This window comes from Triturus cristatus, chromosome 4_2, assembly GCF_964204655.1.
Source record: "Triturus cristatus chromosome 4_2, aTriCri1.1, whole genome shotgun sequence".
NCBI lineage: Eukaryota > Metazoa > Chordata > Amphibia > Caudata > Salamandridae > Triturus > Triturus cristatus.
Genome location: NC_140586.1, coordinates 652,225,420 through 652,246,874, shown reverse-complemented (window position 1 = coordinate 652,246,874; position 21,455 = coordinate 652,225,420). Strand labels below are relative to the sequence as shown.

Below are 21,455 nucleotides of genomic sequence, written 5' to 3'. Positions count from 1 at the left end.
AGTGTTGATGTTAAGCTGTTCAATGAATTGGGTAGCTTCAGACTCAGTGCCCTTCCATATGATGAACAGATCTATATAGCGCATCCAAGCAGTTACATGTTCAAGGTGTCTGCCATTTCAGGGTTCGCAAAGAGTTCTTCTTCCCAGCACCCCATAAACAGATTCGCAAAACTGGGGGCGAAGCAAGAACCCATCGTAGTACCGATGTTTTGTCTGTAAAGAACATCATTGAACAGGAAGATGTTATTGTTGAGACAGAACTCAGTCATGTCTAGTATCATATTGGTGTGCTCTCTGAAGCGAATGGGCCTATTTTTAAGAAAATGGTTACATGCTGCCAAACCCTGTTTGTGATCAATGATGGTATATAGAGATTGGACATCTAAGGTGATAAACAGAAAGCCTTCCTCCCAGCTTAACTTTTGTAATTTGTTTAAGAAGTCCTTGGTGTCTCTCACATAACTGGGCAACTTGATAACAAAATCCCTAAGGAAGTGATCTGCGTACTTGGAAATGTTTTCGGAGACACTCCCCCTAGATGATACAATCGGACGCCCTGGTGGATTGATGGGATCCTTGTGTAATTTGGGCAATAGGTACAACACAGGAAGAATGGGATGGTCGTTCTTAAGATAACAGTATTCTTCCCATATTAAAATGCCTTTGTCATGCCACGTGGTCAGTTTCTCCCAAATGGTAGTGATGCTGTTGTTATAGATCTCAAACGAGATCGGCATGTAATATTTGTCGTCTGACAATTGTCTCAAAGCCTCATGAATGTATTTGTCCCTATCCGGTATAACGACATTCCCGCCCTTGTCAGCTGGGCGGATGACGATCTTAGTATCCTCTGCAAGTGATCTAAGTACCTCTATTTGTCTGTATGAGAGGTTGTTGGTAGTCCTATTCTGATATCTATTTTTGTGTCTGAAGGTACAAAGTGCCTTACTGACACTATCATGGAAAGTGTCTATGCTGTTGTGTGACATCATGGGTGAAAATGTTGATTTGGGTTTAAAACCTGTAGCGCAAGGTGAATCAGTGGATAACTCTAAGCTCACAATGAGTTGTGTGGTGGACAATTCACTGTCAGTTGTGGATGTACATGCTTGTGTAGATTCTATGATATTATTGCTGTTGTTAATATCTGATTCTTGTCCTAACTGTATCATGGTGATTAGTGTATCTATATCTCCAGAGTTAATGTTATCCTGGCATTTAGACATGGAAGCTCTCACCCCTCTATTGTCCCCTAGTCTTTTCAACTTGTGCCATTTCTTTAGTTTTAATTTTCTCGTAAATTTGAAAAGATCTATTCTGGTCTCAATGAAATCCAATGGCTTAGAAGGACAAAACGACAAACCTAGACATAAAGTTTGTTTCTCAACATCACCCATGACTCTGCTGGAAAGATTAATTATAGTCTTATTAACCATTTCGTGATCCATTAGTAGTTTTTCTTGGGACGTGATCTTCTGTTTCCCATGTTGCCCCTTGATCTGCCTCTTCTGCCATCGCTGGTGTATTCGTTTGCTTCTGTTTCTCCGCTTCCGCGTCCACTGCCCCAACCCCTTCCCCTCTGTCCTCGTGTCTGAGGTGCGGGGGTTTCTTGCATAGTCCGTCGGCTCCGGCGTAAGTGTTGATATTCCTCTAAAAAATTCACCTGACGGGAAATGGAATTAGTGGCAGTGGCATTCTCCACTGAGATGTCAGATTCAGTGTCGCTTGTAAGGGAGGGAGTAGTTGCCTGGCTTTCTTCTTTGTCAGTACTGGTAGGTAAGATTGTTTCTTTTTGTTTGTACAAATGATCGTATTTGCGACTAAATGTGAGAATCCTTCCACTCTCATAGTCACCATAGTCACGGTTGAGTTTTCTTTCTTTTCGCGCCTTGATGTCCTCCTCATACTTTTTAAGGCGGTCTTTCATGGCGCTCATCGCTTTATTCGCTTTCTCCACTTCAGGGGATTTTTTCATGTCTTCCATGATTTCCTGTATTTGTTTGATTATCTTGTCACGGTCTATCCAAGCGTATTTCACCAAGATTTCAAGCATTCTTTTGGAACTTAGAGCAGAGTTCTGGGACCATTCTTGTAACATTTCTGGATTGGGCATTTCATATGTTGGCGTAGTGAAAATGCGCAAACCCCTGGGAACCATGTCCTGATCGATATAATTTTGTAAGGAAGTTGCTTCCCCCCATTTGGAAATCTCTGATTTTTCCGTTTTTCTAATTTGCGTAATTTGTCATCTATAAGTGGTGTTGGAACAGTCTCCACAGTTGTGGCTACTCTTGGCTGTCTCTTTGCAAACATTGCATGTGCTGCCGCTCTTCTCTCATCATCTTCGTCCATGTTGCTGACACCTCTGAGGTAACTCTTCTAGAGAGCTTGGAGTCCAGATTACCCCTGTGTAATCACAGGTTCCTCCTGTCGCGTGATGCGTGAAGTCTCACTCTGCCATCAATTGCAGAAAATTATACTGACAGGCAGGTGATGTATCCGGGGGGGGGGGTGTTAATAGGTGGAGCAACATCCGTAATGCGATTCACCCCAAACAATGAAAGTCTCGCAAAGCCCGGAAAACATGCATGCAAACTTCAGTGTGTCCGTAATGTCAATAAGGGGCGCCTAGCGATCACAATGCTGCTTCCCTTGGGACAGAGGTCAGGAGCCCCCCTGAACGAAGGAGATCCACCCCCTCACCACCAAAAGGGCAGACAAAGTCAGGCTACAGGCTTACATCTGATTCAAAAGCGGTCCACACCAGACCTGCGAAGTATCCACAGCGGCCGGTCCAAAAGTACGGTCTCAATTTCAATTCCCAAAATCTCGCTCCTTCTGACCATATGGAACCCGAGGGAGGTGGCGCATATGCCGGCGGAGCATGCCGGCTAAAATGTCACAAAATACGTAGCCGATAGATGCACTCTCAGTAACATAGAACTCCACAGCAAGTCTCTTCAAGAGGTGATTTAATACGACACGTTTTTTAGCTCCTTGCAAAGCCTTGATCACGTAATGACTTGTGCAAACAAACAGGGTGACTGATAAAGTTAATCATGGACATCGACAAGGGACAACATAAACAACTATCGTGTATATGGCAGACATCTTGGAACGGTATGATATAGATAGAAACTCATCAAAGTTGTATCCTGTATACACAAGTTCCTCGTAACATAATGTCCTTATATATACATAGTATCTATACCAAATGTGTCATAAGACTAGGGTGATAAGGACAATCCTTAAGACCATTGGCGTGGTGTCACAACACACGAAAAATAAATATTTAACGGCCAAAACCACAACAACTATTGAATATTGTAGACATAAAGACACATAATGACACAAAATGATATATAGCGGCAAGATGATGAAAATACATCATGAGCGCGGGTCAGCTCGTGAGCTAGTGCATGCACTAATAGTGCTGTTGCCACGTGTAGGAGCAAAGGTGTCCCTGTCTGCCAGACATGAGCTAGTGCATCTGTGCAAACTAATAAACAGTATGTCGTGTTGTAGGAAGGCAATATCAAAGAAAATCTATATGTGAATATAGAGCGCGTTTGTGCTTGACCACATTCTGAGGGTAAAGTGCAAATGCATTACAAGTGTACATGTTGGACCAGTGTCCAGACTACTCAATTGTAGAAACGACCAACACCGTCAATCTGCAAAAAGTCCCTGTGGAGTCGCATACTATACCCTTCAGACGCCCACTTTAAGTGATGATGAGGGGAAAAGGGTAGGTTGCCCGTGATACGTGAGTGCCGGTGACTGGGCCCCTTCCTTTCCTCCTGTGGAAAATAAGACAATAAGGAAAAAATTAGGAAAAAATATATAAAAACATGTAAGAACACATTACCAATTAGCAACGATATAGTGCATAAATATTTTTCTCCTTTCAATGCACAATTGCAACTGAAGACAAATAGGGTGCGAGAGAGAACAGAGGAAACATAATAGTAGAATATGCAATACTGAGACAGCATAGCAAAAGACATAGAGAATTAAGCCTGATCAAAGGAGGTAAAAGGTATATAACATCAGTGATTATTCTCTAAGATGAATTGCCAATTCCTCATCCTGGTTAAGTCCCCCAGGATTCTTGGTTTGGAAATTGACAATGTACTTAGATTCCTTTTGTCTGAGTTTAAGAACACGATTGCCACCCCTGGGGTTGCTGAAAATTTGTTCCAAAATGCAGAATGTAAGAAGAGCAGGATTCGAGAAAAGTTTATCCCTGAAATTTCGGACAACAGGATATTTTTCATCTTTGTGTACGATTGTCCGGTAGTGTTCTAAAATGCGTTCTTTGGCCATAAGAGTGGTACTGCCAATGTACCACAACTTACACGGGCATTCAATCACATAGATGACAAAAGTGGAACTACAGGTCAGGAATTGATTGATCTCCTTGTTGATCCCGTTGCACTTGGCACTTTTGCAGAAAGTGCTGTTTTTACATGCCTTGCAATGGCCGCAAGGGAAGAACCCTTGGAGACCGTGTTCCTGTCTTTTGGGATAGATGGTAACATCACTCTGTACTAGTTGATCCCTGATGTTCCTCCCTTTCCTGTAAGTGATGCTCGGTCTGATGGGAATATTCGCACCAATTATATTATCGCATTTAAGGATATCCCAATTCTTAGTCAATATTTTTTGTATATTACTAGAATCAGAATTGTATGTCATGATCAACCTGGTATCATTCACAGCTACCTCATTGGTGATGGGAGGTTTATCCTCAATGGTAGAGGCTCTACTGATGCCATCCACCCTGTCCTTAGCTCTACGTAGTACCCAATTGGGATAACCTCTGGCCTTAAAACGATCTAGCATGCGAACGCTCTCATGTTGGTAGGCTTCTTCAGTATTGCAGTTTCTCTTTGCCCTCAACAGTTCTCCAAAAGGAATGCTCCATTTAAGAGTGTCTGGATGGCTGCTGAGGGCATGAAGAATGCTGTTGCCTGCGGTGGATTTCCTGAAACGGACAGAGCAAATGGAATTATCTTTGATGTCAAGCCTGACATCAAGATATTCAGCCACCGTGCTACTGATGTTACTAGTGAGGACAATATTGTAAGTGTTGATGTTAAGCTGTTCAATGAATTGGGTAGCTTCAGACTCAGTGCCCTTCCATATGATGAACAGATCTATATAGCGCATCCAAGTAGTTACATGTTCAAGGTGTCTGCCATTTCAGGGTTCGCAAAGAGTTCTTCTTCCCAGCACCCCATAAACAGATTCGCAAAACTGGGGGCGAAGCAAGAACCCATCGTAGTACCGATGTTTTGTCTGTAAAGAACATCATTGAACAGGAAGATGTTATTGTTGAGACAGAACTCAGTCATGTCTAGTATCATATTGGTGTGCTCTCTGAAGCGAATGGGCCTATTTTTAAGAAAATGGTTACATGCTGCCAAACCCTGTTTGTGATCAATGATGGTATATAGAGATTGGACATCTAAGGTGATAAACAGAAAGCCTTCCTCCCAGCTTAACTTTTGTAATTTGTTTAAGAAGTCCTTGGTGTCTCTCACATAACTGGGCAACTTGATAACAAAATCCCTAAGGAAGTGATCTGCGTACTTGGAAATGTTTTCGGAGACACTCCCCCTAGATGATACAATCGGACGCCCTGGTGGATTGATGGGATCCTTGTGTAATTTGGGCAATAGGTACAACACAGGAAGAATGGGATGGTCATTCTTAAGATAACAGTATTCTTCCCATATTAAAATGCCTTTGTCATGCCACGTGGTCAGTTTCTCCCAAATGGTAGTGATGCTGTTGTTATAGATCTCAAACGAGATCGGCATGTAATATTTGTCGTCTGACAATTGTCTCAAAGCCTCATGAATGTATTTGTCCCTATCCAGTATAACGACATTCCCGCCCTTGTCAGCTGGGCGGATGACGATCTTAGTATCCTCTGCAAGTGATCTAAGTACCTCTATTTGTTTGTATGAGAGGTTGTTGGTAGTCCTATTCTGATATCTATTTTTGTGTCTGAAGGTACAAAGTGCCTTACTGACACTATCATGGAAAGTGTCTATGCTGTCGTGTGACATCATGGGTGAAAATGTTGATTTGGGTTTAAAACCTGTAGCGCAAGGTGAATCAGTGGATAACTCTAAGCTCACAATGAGTTCTGTGGTGGACAATTCACTGTCAGTTGTGGATGTACATGCTTGTGTAGATTCTATGATATTATTGCTGTTGTTAATATCTGATTCTTGTCCTAACTGTATCATGGTGATTAGTGTATCTATATCACCAGAGTTAATGTTATCCTGGCATTTAGACATGGAAGTTCTCACCCCTCTATTGTCCCCTAGTCTTTTCAACTTGTGCCATTTCTTTAGTTTTAATTTTCTCATAAATTTGAAAAGATCTATTCTGGTCTCAATGAAATCAAATGACTCAGAAGGACAAAACGACAAACCTAGACATAAAGTTTGTTTCTCAACATCACCCATGACTCTGCTGGAAAGATTAATTATAGTGTTATTAACCATTTCGTGATCCATTAGTAGTTTTTCTTCGGACGTGATCTTCTGTTTCCCATGTTGCCCCTTGATCTGCCTCTTCTGCCATCGCTGGTGTATTCGTTTGCTTCTGTTTCTCCGCTTCCGCGTCCACTGCCCCAACCCCTTCCCCTCTGTCCTCGTGTCTGAGGTGCGGGGGTTTCTTGCATAGTCCGTCGGCTCCGGCGTAAGTGTTGATATTCCTCTAAAAAATTCACCTGACGGGAAATGGAATTAGTGGCAGTGGCATTCTCCACTGAGATGTCAGATTCAGTGTCGCTTGTAAGGGAGGGAGTAGTTGCCTGGCTTTCTTCTTTGTCAGTACTGGTAGGTAAGATTGTTTCTTTTTGTTTGTATAAGTGATCGTATTTGCGACTAAATGTGAGAATCCTTCCACTCTCATAGTCACCATAGTCACGGTTGAGTTTTCTTTCTTTTCGCGCCTTGATGTCCTCCTCATACTTTTTAAGGCGGTCTTTCATGGCGCTCATCGCTTTATTCGCTTTCTCCACTTCAGGGGATTTTTTCATGTCTTCCATGATTTCCTGTATTTGTTTGATTATCTTGTCGCGGTCTATCCAAGCGTATTTCACCAAGATTTCAAGCATTCTTTTGGAACTTAGAGCAGAGTTCTGGGACCATTCTTGTAACATTTCTGGATTGGGCATTTCATACGTTGGCGTAGTGAAAATGCGCAAACCCCTGGGAACCATGTCCTGATCGATATAATTTTGTAAGGAAGTTGCTTCCCCCCATTTGGAAATCTCTGATTTTTCCGTTTTTCTAATTTGCGTAATTTGTCATCTATAAGTGGTGTTGGAACAGTCTCCACAGTTGTGGCTACTCTTGGCTGTCTCTTTGCAAACATTGGATGTGCTGCCGCTCTTTTCTCATCATCTTCGTCCATGTTGCTGACACCTCTGAGGTAACTCTTCTAGAGAGCTGGGAGTCCAGATTACCCCTGTGTAATCACAGGTTCCTCCTGTCGTGTGATGCGTGAAGTCTCACTCTGCCATCAATTGCAGAAAATTATACTGACAGGCAGGTGATGTATCCGGGGTGGGGGGGGTGTTAATAGGTGGAGCAACGTCCGTAATGCGATTCACCCCAAACAATGAAAGTCTTGCAAAGCCCGGAAAACATGCATGCAAACTTCAGTGTGTCCGTAATGTCAATAAGGGGCGCCTAGCGATCACAATGCTGCTTCCCTTGGGACAGAGGTCAGGAGCCCCCCTGAACGAAGGAGATCCACCCCCTCACCACCAAAAGGGCAGACAAAGTCAGGCTACAGGCTTACCTCCGATTCAAAAGCGGTCCACACCAGACCTGCGAAGTATCCACAGCGGCCGGTCCAAAAGTACGGTCTCAATTTCAATTCCCAAAATCTCGCTCCTTCTGACCATATGGGACCCGAGGGAGGTGGCGCATATGCCGGCGGAGCATGCCGGCTAAAATGTCACAAAATACGTAGCCGATAGATGCGCTCTCAGTAACATAGAACTCCACAGCCAGTCTCTTCAAGAGGTGATTTAATACGACACGTTTTTTAGCTCCTTGCAAAGCCTTGATCACGTAATGACTTGTGCAAACAAACAGGGTGACTGATAAAGTTCATCATGGACATCGACAAGGGACAACATAAACAACTATCGTGTATATGGCAGACATCTTGGAACGGTATGATATAGATAGAAACTCATCAAAGTTGTATCCTGTATACACAAGTTCCTCGTAACATAATGTCCTTATATATACATAGTATCTATACCAAATGTGTCATAAGACTGGGGTGATAAGGACAATCCTTAAGACCATTGGCGTGGTGTCACAACACACGTGGCAACAGCAATATTAGTGCATGCACTAGCTCACGAGCTGACCCGCGCTCATGATGTATTTTCATCATCTTGCCGCTATATATCATTTTGTGTCATTATGTGTCTTTATGTCTACAATATTCAATAGTTGTTGTGGTTTTGGCCGTTAAATATTTATTTTTCGTGTGTTGTGACACCACGCCAATGGTCTTAAGGATTGTCCTTATCACCCCAGTCTTATGACACATTAGGTATAGATACTATGTATATATAAGGACATTATGTTCCGAGGAACTTGTGTATACAGGATATAACTTTGATGAGTTTCTATCTATATCATACCGTTCCAAGATGTCTGCCATATACACGATAGTTGTTTATGTTGTCCCTTGTCGATGTCCATGATTAACTTTATCAGTCACCCTGTTTGTTTGCAAGTCATTACTTGATCAAGGCTTTGCAAGGAGCTAAAAAACGCGTCGTATTAAATCACCTCTTGAAGAGACTGGCTGTAGAGTTCTATGTTACTGAGAGCGCATCTATCGGCTACGTATTTTGTGACATTTTAGCCGGCATGCTCCGCCGGCATATGCGCCACCTCCCTCGGGTACCATATGGTCAGAAGGAGCGAGATTTTGGGAATTGAAATTGAGACCGTATTTTGGACCGGCCGCTGTGGATACTTCGCAGGTCTGGTGTGGACCGCTTTTGAATCGGAGGTAAGCCTGTAGCCTGACTTTGTCTGCCCTTTTGGTGGTGAGGGGGTGGATCTCCTTCGTTCAGGGGGGCTCCTGACCTCTGTCCCAAGGGAAGCAGCATTGTGATCGCTAGGCGCCCCTTATTGACATTACGGACACACTGAAGTTTGCATGCATGTTTTCCGGGCTTTGCAAGACTTTCATTGTTTGGGGTGAATCGCATTACGGACGTTGCTCCACCTATTAACACCCCCCCCACCCCGGATACATCACCTGCCTGTCAGTATAATTTTCTGCAATTGATGGCAGAGTGAGACTTCACGCATCACACGACAGGAGGAACCTGTGATTACACAGGGGTAATCTGGACTCCCAGCTCTCTAGAAGAGTTATGTCAGAGGTGTCAGCAACATGGACGAAGACGATGAGAGAAGTGCGGCAGCACATGCAATGTTTGCAAAGAGACAGCCAAGAGTAGCCACAACTGTGGAGAGAGTTCCAACACCACTTATAGATGACAAATTACGCAAATTAGAAAAACTGAAAAAAACTGAGATTTCCAAATGGTGGGAAGCGACTTCCTTACAAAATTATATCGATCAGGACATGGTTCCCAGGGGTTTGCGCATTTTCACTACGCCAACATATGAAATGCCCAATCCAGAAATGTTACAAGAATGGTCCCAGAACTCTGCTCTAAGTTCCAAAAGAATGCTTGAAATCTTGGTGAAATACGCTTGGATAGACCGCAACAAGATAATCAAACAAATACAGGAAATCATGGAACACATGAAAAATTCCCCTGAAGTGGAGAAAGCGAATAAAGCGATGAGCGCCATGAAAGACCGCCTTAAAAAGTATGAGGAGGACATCAAGGCGCGAAAAGAAAGAAAACTCAACCGTGACTATGGTGACTATGAGAGTGGAAGGATTCTCACATTTAGTCGCAAATACGATCATTTGTACACACAAAAAGAAACAATCTTACCTACCAGTACTGACAAAGAAGAAAGCCAGGCAACTACTACCTCCCTTAAAAGCGACACTGAATCTGACATCTCAGTGGAGAATGCCACTGCCACTAATTCCATTTCCCGTCAGGTGAATTTTTTAGAGGAATATCAACACTTACGCCGGAGCCGACGGACTATGCAAGAAACCCCCGCACCTCAGACACGAGGACAGAGGGGAAGGGGTCGGGGCAGAGGATGCGGAAGCGGAGAAACAGAAGCAAACGAATACACCAGCGATGGCAGAAGAGGCAGATCAAGAGGCAACATGGGAAACAGAAGATCACGTCCCAAGAAAAATTACTAATGGATCACAAAATGGTTAATAAGACTATAATTAATCTTTCCAGCAGAGTCATGGGTGATGTTGAGAAACAAACTTTATGTCTAGGTTTGTCGTTTTGTCCTTCTAAGCCATTTGATTTCATTGAGACCAGAATAGGTCTTTTCCAATTTCCGAGAAAATTAAAACTAAAGAAATGGCACAAGTTGAAAAGACTAGGGGACAATGGAGGGGTGAGAACTTCGATGTCTAAATGCCAGGATAACATTAACTCTGGTGATATAGATACACTAATGACCATGATACAGTTAGGACAAGAATCAGATATTAACAACAGCAATAATATCATAGAATCCACACAAGCATGTAAATGTAAATGTAAATTGATACTTGTATAGCGCACTACTCACCCGCAAGGGTCTCAAGGCGCTTGTACGAATACCGCTGTGGAACCCATCCTGGCTTTCCCTGTGAGGCGTCCACTCCTGGGCACCCCCAAGGTGGAGGCCAGGCATCCTTAGCATTGTGGGGGCCGTTGTGGAGATTAAGCAAGCTATTGCCCAGAGTTGCAGAGTGGGACTCCATGATTGAACTGGCACCGAGGCGAGAATTATCAGGTCCGTGGAATTTTTTAGCCCAACACCCGCCGAGGCGTGGAATTGAACCCTGGTCCCGGGCTAGACCTCTGCATCAGGGTCTGCCGCTCTAATCATTGGGCCACACTTCTCCATGTACATCCACAACTGACAGCGAATTGTCCACCACACAACTCATTGTGAGCTTAGAGTTATCCACTGATTCACCTTGCGCTACAGGTTTTAAACCCAAATCAAATTTTCACCCATGATGTCACACGACAGCATAGACACTTTCCATGATAGTGTCAGTAAGGCACTTTGTACCTTCAGACACAAGAATAGATATCAGAATAGGACTACCAACAACCTCTCATACAAACAAAGAGAGGCACTTAGATCACTTGCAGAGGATACTAAGATCGTCATCCGCCCAGCTGACAAGGGCGGGAATGTCGTTATACTGGATAGGGACAAATACATTCATGAGGCTTTGAGACAATTGTCAGACGACAAATATTACGTGCCGATCTCGTTTGAGATCTATAACAGCATCACTACCATTTGGGAGAAACTCACCACGTGGCATGACAATGGCATTTTAATATGGGAAGAATACTGTTATCTTAAGAACGACCATCCCATTCTTCCTGTGTTGTACCTATTGCCCAAATTACACAAGGATCCCATCAATCCACCAGGGCGTCCGATTGTATCATCTAGGGGGAGTGTCTCCGAAAACATTTCCAAGTACGCAGATCACTTCCTTAGGGATTTTGTTATCAAGTTGCCCAGTTATGTGAGAGACACCAAGGACTTCTTAAACAAATTACAAAAGTTAAGCTGGGAGGAAGGCTTTCTGTTTATCACCTTAGATGTCCAATCTCTATATACCATCATTGATCACAAACAGGGTTTGGCAGCATGTAACCATTTTCTTAAAAATAGGCCCATTCGCTTCAGAGAGCACACCAATATGATACTAGACATGATTGAGTTCTGTCTCAACAATAACATCTTCCTGTTCAATGGTGTTCTTTACAGACAAAACATCGGTACTGCGATGGGTTCTTGCGTCGCCCCCAGTTTTGCAAATCTTTTTATGGGGTGCTGGGAAGAAGAACTCTTTGCGAACCCTGAAATGGCAGACACCTTGAACATGTAACTACTTGGATGCGCTATATAGATGATCTGTCCATCATATGGAAGGGCACTGAGTCTGAAGCTACCCAATTCATTGAACAGCTTAACATCAACTCTTACAATATTGTCCTCACTAGTAACATCAGTAGCACGATGGCTGAATATCTTGATGTCAGGCTTGACATCAAAGATAATTCAATTTGCTCTGTCCTTTACAGGAAATCCACCGCAGGCAACAGCATTCTTCATGCTCTCAGCAGCCATCCAGACACTCTTAAATGGAGCCTTCCTTTTGGAGAACTGTTGAGGGCAAAGAGAAACTGCAATTCTGAAGAAGCCTACCAACTTGAGAGCGTTCGCATGCTAGATCGTTTTAAGGCCAGAAGTTATCCCAATTGGGTACTACGTAGAGCTAAGGACAGGGCGGATGGCATCAGTAGAGCCTCTACCATTGAGGATAAACCTCCCATCACCAATGAGGTAGCTGTGAATTATACCAGGTTGATCATGACATACAATTCTGATTCTAGAAATATACAAAAAATATTGACTAAGAATTGGGATATCCTTAAATGCGATAATATAATTGGTGCGAATATTCCCATCAGACCGAGCATCACTTACAGGAAAGGGAGGAACATCAGGGATCAACTAGTACAGAGTGATGTTACCATCTATCCCAAAAGACAGGAACACGGTCTCCAAGGGTTCTTCCCTTGCGGCCATTGCAAGGCATGTAAAAACAGCACTTTCTGCAAAAGTGCCAAGTGCAACGGGATCAACAAGGAGATCAATCAATTCCTGACCTGTAGTTCCACTTTTGTCATCTATGTGATTGAATGCCCGTGTAAGTTGTGGTACATTGGCAGTACCACTCTTATGGCCAAAAAACGCATTTTAGAACACTACCGGGCAATCGTACACAAAGATGAAAAATATCCTGTTGCCCGACATTTCAGGGATAAACATTTCTCGAATCCTGCTCTTCTTAAAATCTTCATTTTGGAACAAATTTTCAGCAACCCCAGGGGTGGCAATCGTGTTCTTAAACTCAGACAAAAGGAATCTAAGTACATTGTCAATTTCCAAACCAAGAATCCTGGGGGACTTAACCAGGATGAGGAATTGGCAATTCATCTTAGAGAATAATCACTGATGTTATATACCTTTTACCCCCTTTGATCAGGCTAAATTCTCTATGTCTTTTGCTATGCTGTCTCAATAATGCATATTCTACTATTATGTTTCCTCTGTTCTCTCTCGCATCCTATTCGTCTTCATTTGCAATTGTGCATTGAAAGGAGAAAAATATTTATGCACTGTATCGTTGCTTATTGGTAATGTGTTCTTACATGTTTTTATATATTTTTTCCTAATGTTTTCCTTATTGTCTTATTTTCCACAGGAGGAAAGGAAGGGGCCCAGTCACCGGCACTCACGTATCACGGGCAACCTACCCTTTTCCCCTCATCATCACTTAAAGTGGGCGTCTGAAGGGTATAGTATGTGACTCCATAGGGACTTTTTGCAGATTGACGGTGTTGGTCGTTTCTACCATTGAGTAGTCTGGACACTGGTCCAACACGTACACTTGTAATGCATTTGCACTTTACCCTCAGAATGTGGTCAAGCACAAACACGCTCCATATTCACATATAGATTTTCTTTGATATTGCCTTCCTACAACACGACATACTGTTTATTAGTTTGCACAGATGCACTAGCTCATGTCTGGCAGACAGGGACACCTTTGCTCCTACACGTGGCAACAGCACTATTAGTGCATGCACTAGCTCACGAGCTGACCCGCGCTCATGATGTATTTTCATCATCTTGCCGCTATATATCATTTTGTGTCATTATGTGTCTTTATGTCTACAATATTCAATAGCTGTTGTGGTTTTGGCCGTTAAATATTTATTTTTCATGTGTTGTGACACCACGCAAATGTTCTTAAGGATTGTCCTCATCACCCCAGTCTTATGACACATTTGGTATAGATACTATGGATATATAAGGACATTATGTTCTGAGGAACTTGTGTATACAGGATACAACTTTGATGAGTTTCTATCTATATCATACCGTTCCAAGATGTCTGCCATATACACGATAGTTGGTTATGTTGTCCCTTGTCGATGTCCATGATTAACTTTATCAGTCACCCTGTTTGTTTGCACAAGTCATTACGTGATCAAGGCTTTGCAAGGAGCTGAAACGCGTCGTATTAAAACACCTCTTGAAGAGACTGGCTGTGGAGTTTTATGTTACTGAGAGCGCATCTATTGGCTACGTATTTTGTGATATATATATAAATATATATATATATATATATATTACTGCTCCTGCTTGACCGTTGATTGGGAAGCACTCGAACACCACCAAGGCTCCAAGCAAAGCCCTTTATTGAAGGTATGGAAACGATTCACTGCGATCCTTTAACAGTCATTGCGCCACTGCCGACGCGTTTCGATTGCTCTTCTTCAAAGGCGTGTGGTCGAATGAAGTGCACAGCCCGGTCTCTGCCTTTCCCCTTTCTTTTCTTTCTTTAATAGCACGCCCCTTGATGGGCTACTCTGTATGAGAAGTGCTGAGGATTCTGGGAGTGGTAGTGCCGATGCATACATAACGTGCAAATGTTCTGTCGGATACACAAAGACCCTGGATGGGCCTCCGCAGCTAACGTGTCCTAAATCCTGTAGGATGGTGCTCCAACGTGTGGCTGGCAAATGACAGCCCCTGTGGCCCCCAGGTTCCCGGGGTGGTGCTGTCCCGGCGGCACGGAAACCGCCAATACATTACTGCTCCTGCTTGACCGTTGATTGGGAAGCACTCGAACACCACCAAGGCTCCAAGCAAAGCCCTTTATTGAAGGTATGGAAACGATTCACTGCGATCCTTTAACAGTCATTGCGCCACTGCCGACGCGTTTCGATTGCTCTTCTTCAAAGGCGTGTGGTCGAATGAAGTGCACAGCCCGGTCTCTGCCTTTCCCCTTTCTTTTCTTTCTTTAATAGCACGCCCCTTGATGGGCTACTCTGTATGAGAAGTGCTGAGGATTCTGGGAGTGGTAGTGCCGATGCATACATAACGTGCAAATGTTCTTGCACGTTATGTATGCATCGGCACTACCACTCCCAGAATCCTCAGCACTTCTCATACAGAGTAGCCCATCAAGGGGCGTGCTATTAAAGAAAGAAAAGAAAGGGGAAAGGCAGAGACCGGGCTGTGCACTTCATTCGACCACACGCCTTTGAAGAAGAGCAATCGAAACGCGTCGGCAGTGGCGCAATGACTGTTAAAGGATCGCAGTGAATCGTTTCCATACCTTCAATAAAGGGCTTTGCTTGGAGCCTTGGTGGTGTTCGAGTGCTTCCCAATCAACGGTCAAGCAGGAGCAGTAATGTATTGGCGGTTTCCGTGCCGCCGGGACAGCACCACCCCGGGAACCTGGGGGCCACAGGGGCTGTCATTTGCCAGCCACACGTTGGAGCACCATCCTACAGGATTTAGGACACGTTAGCTGCGGAGGCCCATCCAGGGTCTTTGTGTATCCGACAGAACATTTGCACGTTATGTATGCATCGGCACTACCACTCCCAGAATCCTCAGCACTTCTCATACAGAGTAGCCCATCAAGGGGCGTGCTATTAAAGAAAGAAAAGAAAGGGGAAAGGCAGAGACCGGGCTGTGCACTTCATTCGACCACACGCCTTTGAAGAAGAGCAATCGAAACGCGTCGGCAGTGGCGCAATGACTGTTAAAGGATCGCAGTGAATCGTTTCCATACCTTCAATAAAGGGCTTTGCTTGGAGCCTTGGTGGTGTTCGAGTGCTTCCCAATCAACGGTCAAGCAGGAGCAGTAATATATATATATATATATATATATATATATATATATATATATATATATATATATATATTCTACTGGCGGTCGCCAGTAGATAGTTATAGCTAGGATCGTGTTTCCATAGGAAATTTCAAAATCCTATTTTGAATAACTTTGGCGCCGGTTGACGAATCCTCGCGAAATTTTCAAAACAAATGGGGCGCTCCGCTCAGCTCCTACCCTGAAAGTCTCGGGGTGATTCGTCAAGCGGGGACCGAGAAAAAAGGGGGGTCCCAAAACGCGTTTTCCCCATGCATTTTTCCATAGGACCTTTAGTCGAAGGTACAGCCCGAATGGCTGAACAGAATTACTTGAAATTTGGCAGAGAGGTAGTCCTCAGGTCAGGGAAGTGCCTTTTGCAGGTCTGGTGTCAATCTGTTCAGTATTTCCTGAGAAAATAGCATTTAAAAGCATATAAATATCTATGTGCGCGCACGGTGCCGTGCGCGAGCGAAATTCTGATTGGTTGTTAGATGTTGGTAAACATTGGAATCGGTCGAAATCAGGAAGTGTCGGCCGCCATTTTGTCTCTCGCACTGAAAAGGAAAGGGGGAAAAAAGGTGGAAAACGTGAAAAGGGGGCAGGGAAGAGAGTTCCTGACCCCCTAGCCTTTGTCAGGGGGTCACAGAAGGACCCCCAAGGGGAAAAAAAACATTTTATTTTTGTCGAAAAAAATCGCGGGGTGCGCGCATGGTGCGCGCAGCGCACCGAGCGCCCAAAGCATGTGCACGGTGAAAAACCTTGAAAATAAATAAATTAATAAATACATAACTTAGCATTTAAAAAAACGTACAAATTCACTTAAAAAACCATAGGTTTTACACACGTTATAGTTAGGAATTAGCATTTAAAAAACCTTGCAAATTCACTTAAAAAACCATAGGTTTCACACAGGTTATAGTTAGGTGGATATTTCACTCGTAAAAAACCAATGAAATTCCTCCGTTATAGTTAGTTCAGATAACTATAACTCACGCGACCGCCACTCTATCACAAGGATGATGTCATCAGTGATGTCATGAGTGATGCCACTGACCATGTCATGAGTGATGTAATATGTGACGTCATGAGCAGTGGATTGCGGGCGTGCGAGTTATAGTTATCTGAACTAACTATAACGGAGGAATTTCATTGTTTTTTTACGAGTGAAATATCCACCCAACTATAACCTGTGTGAAACCTATGGTTTTTTAAGTGAATATATATATAATATACATACATACATACATACATACATACATACATACATACCTGTAAGGGTATTCTTTTGACTTAAACTGGGTGCTCCCTTGTGTCTGGGCAAAGCTAAATCTCTCTGAAGAACTGTAATGATAGTGAAACACGTGTCAGGGTTGCTTTTAATAATTTCAGGTTGGCTTGGATGGTATTTTACCAATCCAAAGCTGTAATACTGTGCCTGGAGTGGTAAATGGCTTTTGCCATTTAATAGCTGAGCTTGGATAGCACTGTGCTATTCCTATGCTTAAAGACTTTGCTGTAGAAATGGCAAAAGACTTTGTCCCTTTCTATCTCGGCGTGGATAGCACTGTGCTAATCCTATGCTTAAAAACTTTGATAGAAAAGCAGATATTTGAGGTGAGCAAATCTAGAGTGTCGCTGGTGTTGAGGGTACTCTATAAAGAAGCTGCCTTTCACCTAAACTTGGGAAGTAAACTTTTTTCATTATATATATATATATATATATATATATATATATATATATATATATATATATATATATATATATATATATATATATATAATCTCAAAGTAAAGGTTAAACCTTTGTTGTCGTTAGGAAAACTGTATTTATTCTTTGTATACAATCAAAACTTAAATTATTATAACTCGTGCGCCTCCAATGTATTCAACTCGGTAGCCGCAATACATTAACTATAACTTGCCACACTACCTTGCACTGTGTTATCACAACAGAATTGATTTCTGATGTCATAACTGTTTGTGTAAATGCTATTATGTTAGCTAGTACAAGTGAAATAATCTAAAATGGTATTAGCAGTGCGTGGAGCAGGCGCAAGTTATAGTTAATGCGGGGGGCTACCGAGTTGAATACACTGTGTATGGAGGAGTGTGAGTTGTAATAATTTAAAGGTGTTGCGTAAATAATAAATTAAAGGTATGAGTTGTAATAATTTACATTTTTTGTAGTTTAAGTTTGGTTTTTAGATAAAGAATAAATACATTTGATATCAACTGAAAGGTGATGCATAAATTATAAATTTAAGGTATAACGCTAAGTTATGAATTTGTAATGTTTGTGTTTTTTAATTTTGGTTTATATAGAAAGAACGTTTTCCTAACTTTAACAAAGTTTTAACCTTTGTTTTTTTCATTGAAGTTCAATGTTTTTGTCATTTTTATTAAGTGAAATGTCAATTTTTCATTTACTGTTGTCAATTGGAGTTTTATTAAGTGGAGTGTGGTAGAGTGGAGTAGAGTGTGGTACAGGGTACTGTCCCAGAGGATAGTGTCGTATTGTGGAGTGGAATATGGCACAGTGAAGTGTTGTACAGTGGAGTGGAATAGACTGGAGTGACGGAGCATACAGTGGAGTCAATTTGTATATAGTGTAGTGGCATGTTGTATAGTACAGTGCTCTAGACTGAACTATTGTGGACAGGTGTAGTGTAGAGTTGAGTAAATTGCTATACATTGGAGTGGTGTTTTGTACAGTATAGTGGAGTCTTATAGTGTTGGAAAGTATCTTACAATGGGGTAGAGTGTTGTACACTGGGTTGTAGGGGCATAGTGTAGAGTGGAGGGTTGTACAGTGTTGTGTAGCGGCAGAGAGTGGAGTACATTTTTGTGTAGTGGCACAGAGTTTAAAAGAGTCTTGTAGAGTGGTGTGCAGTGCGGTGGCATATACTAGAGTGGAATACACTGATGTGCCACATAGTGGGGTGGCATAGAAAGGAATAGCGTAGAGTGGAGTGACGTAGAGTAGATTGGTGTAAAGTGGAGTGTGGAATGAAGTATAGTGGAGTAGCGTACAATGTAATAGCATACAGTGGAGTGTGGTAGAGTGGAGTAGCATAGAGTTGAATAGTGTAGGGTTCAATGGCCTAGAGTTGAGTGGTGTGTAGTTGCGTACAGTGGGGTGGCACACAGTGCAGTGGCATACAGTTGAGTAGCATAGAGCAGAGTAGCCTACAGTGAAGTGTTTTGGAGTGGAATAGAGTGTAGTGTGCTAGAGTGTAATAGCGTACAGTGGAGTAGCGTAGAGTGCAGTAGCGTAGAATGGAGCGGCATAAAATTGAGTGAGGTACAGTGTAGTCGCAAACAGTCCAATAGCGTAGAGTGGAGTGGCATAGAGTGCAATAGCGTAGAGTGCAATAGCGTAGAGTGCAATAGTGTAGAATGGAATTAGCATAGAGTGGAGTAGCGTAGAGTGCAGTGGCGTACACTGGACTGGCATTGTGGAGTGGAGTAGGGTGGAGTGGCATAGGGTCAAGTATAGTAGAGTGGCGTACAGTGGAATAGCGTATGTTAGAGTGCCATACAGTGGACTGCCTGGCATAGAGTGGAATAGCATAGAGTGGAGTTGCGTGCAGTTTAATAGTATAGAGTGGTTTGCAGTACAATGTAGTGGCGTTAAATGGAGGGGCGTAGACTGACGTATTGTCGGATTTGAGGCTGCTTCGCTCATCTCACTCGCTTAGAGAATGGGAGCCCGAACAAGCAATTCTCCCAAGAGTGGGGCTGTTTTTGCAATGCGACTAGATGCTGCATCACAAATCTTTCACAAAATAAACATGTAGTATGAAAATACATAATCTCTATGGTAAAATTGTCCTATTTTTCCTTCTCAAAGATCTGATGGTCTTTACAAACCACTTGGCCTGGGGACTCATGGTTTATTATGTCACCAGAGCCCCTAAATACCAATATTGAACCAGATTACATGGTTATTTTTTATGTATCCTCTATAAAACTGAATAACAGCAAATATATTACCTCTGGCCAGCAACAGACTTCTGTACACCTAATGTGACGCCGGACTACAAAATACACATTGGATTATGCATCCCAGTTTACTCACATTACATCAAAGTATAAAGGAAACCTCACTATTATTGTTTGATAAGCAGATAACGTTAATTATTCTCTTCTCATTTTAGATTATTGTTAGGCATTTGTCACCAAGAACCTGGGGTGTTCTATCTGTGCATCTCATATTTGCTCCTTTGGGTGTGCAATACATGAAAGTTCTAAAAACCCATCTCTTTGCAATCTTCCTATCGTGCTGCATTGTATCCCTGGCCTTGCCCTCCTCACCCCACTGTGATGCTGCCTCTATATGTATGCATTTATTGTCGCTGATCATTGCAAAAGTACTGGCATGCCTCTACCCTCACATGATGGCTATGTATTCTGTTGCTGTGTACAATACCCTGATGTCCTTTCTACCCTAGCTATCACTTTAATAGGAATCACAAAAAGTATTAAAAAATATTTTATTAAAGATAATGAAAGATTGTGGTTACTGGAGCACTGATTTTTCATCATCTTTCTTATTTTGAGGCAATTTAACACACACCACATCTTCTATGCGTTATACAATATTCAACAAGAGATTGTGAAAAAAACAAAGGTTTTAATGTGTGTTGTAGGACATTTTGACTTCTTGAGGAGGCCACATGAACAAAAGTAACTGATATTTTTAATTATCCGAGTGTGTGATTTCTGAGTATCTGTGGTCCAAACGAACAAAGTAAGAAAGAATGTATCAAATGTTGTTGATGCGATATGTCCCGTAAGAGGAAATTCATTAATTTACTCTTTCTTGTATTTATGACAAATCACAACAAAATATTGCTCTCTTATTTGTTCTCGAAGGTTTTCCTTTTGAAGCCTTAGCAAGGCCATATCAGCTATGCACTCCAGAGCATACTTGCTTCTGGAAAGAGAATACACCGAACTCCAAGAATCCAACTTTTATGTAAGTATCATGGTAACTTATTTTTTTAATTTACCACTGACTATTTTAGTTTTGCAAAAGCCGAAGGCAGAGAAAGTTTGTAATGTCCATACCGTAGAACACTAATCTTCCCATTTGAGAACAAGAGTCCATTCTTTACAAAAGTAAGGATTACGTTTGGTTTATTACTCATAAAGCGCAACATTCACACCGAGGGCTACCTTGGCTCCAAGACCAACTAATTGATCCAAGCAGCCTACTATAGCCCATGTCCAGGTCAGGGTGTGAAGATAAACAAGAAGAAGGTAACATCCAGAAAGCAGCCAGATTATACAGTAATACCTCATGTGCAATATTTGGAACACATCAATTATAAAGTATTATTTCATATTCTTAGTGGATATGTCAGAGTAATGTGTAGGAAAATAATGTCCTAAAAATATGATAGCATAATATTGACTACCACAATATAGTGAACGAGAGTACATATAGTAAAATATAGATTGGATTTACTGTATTCCACATTTACCTACCTTTCATGCTGGTTAAAGTGCATATGTATGGGGAG

General features: G+C 42.3%; 1 protein-coding gene across 5 annotated transcripts in view; it reads left to right on the top strand.

Annotated features, from left to right (window-relative positions):
* UBE2U (ubiquitin conjugating enzyme E2 U) overlaps positions 1-21,455 on the top strand; it is a 376,214-nt gene that overhangs the window by 97,315 nt on the left and 257,444 nt on the right. For all 5 annotated transcript variants that reach the window (XM_085602383.1, XM_085602382.1, XM_085602384.1 and 2 more), the window contains exon 2: positions 20,806-20,908. In XM_085602383.1, coding sequence (XP_085458509.1) covers positions 20,843-20,908 — 66 coding nt within the window. In that variant the 5' untranslated portion in view covers positions 20,806-20,842. The remainder of the gene's footprint in view (positions 1-20,805; positions 20,909-21,455) is intronic.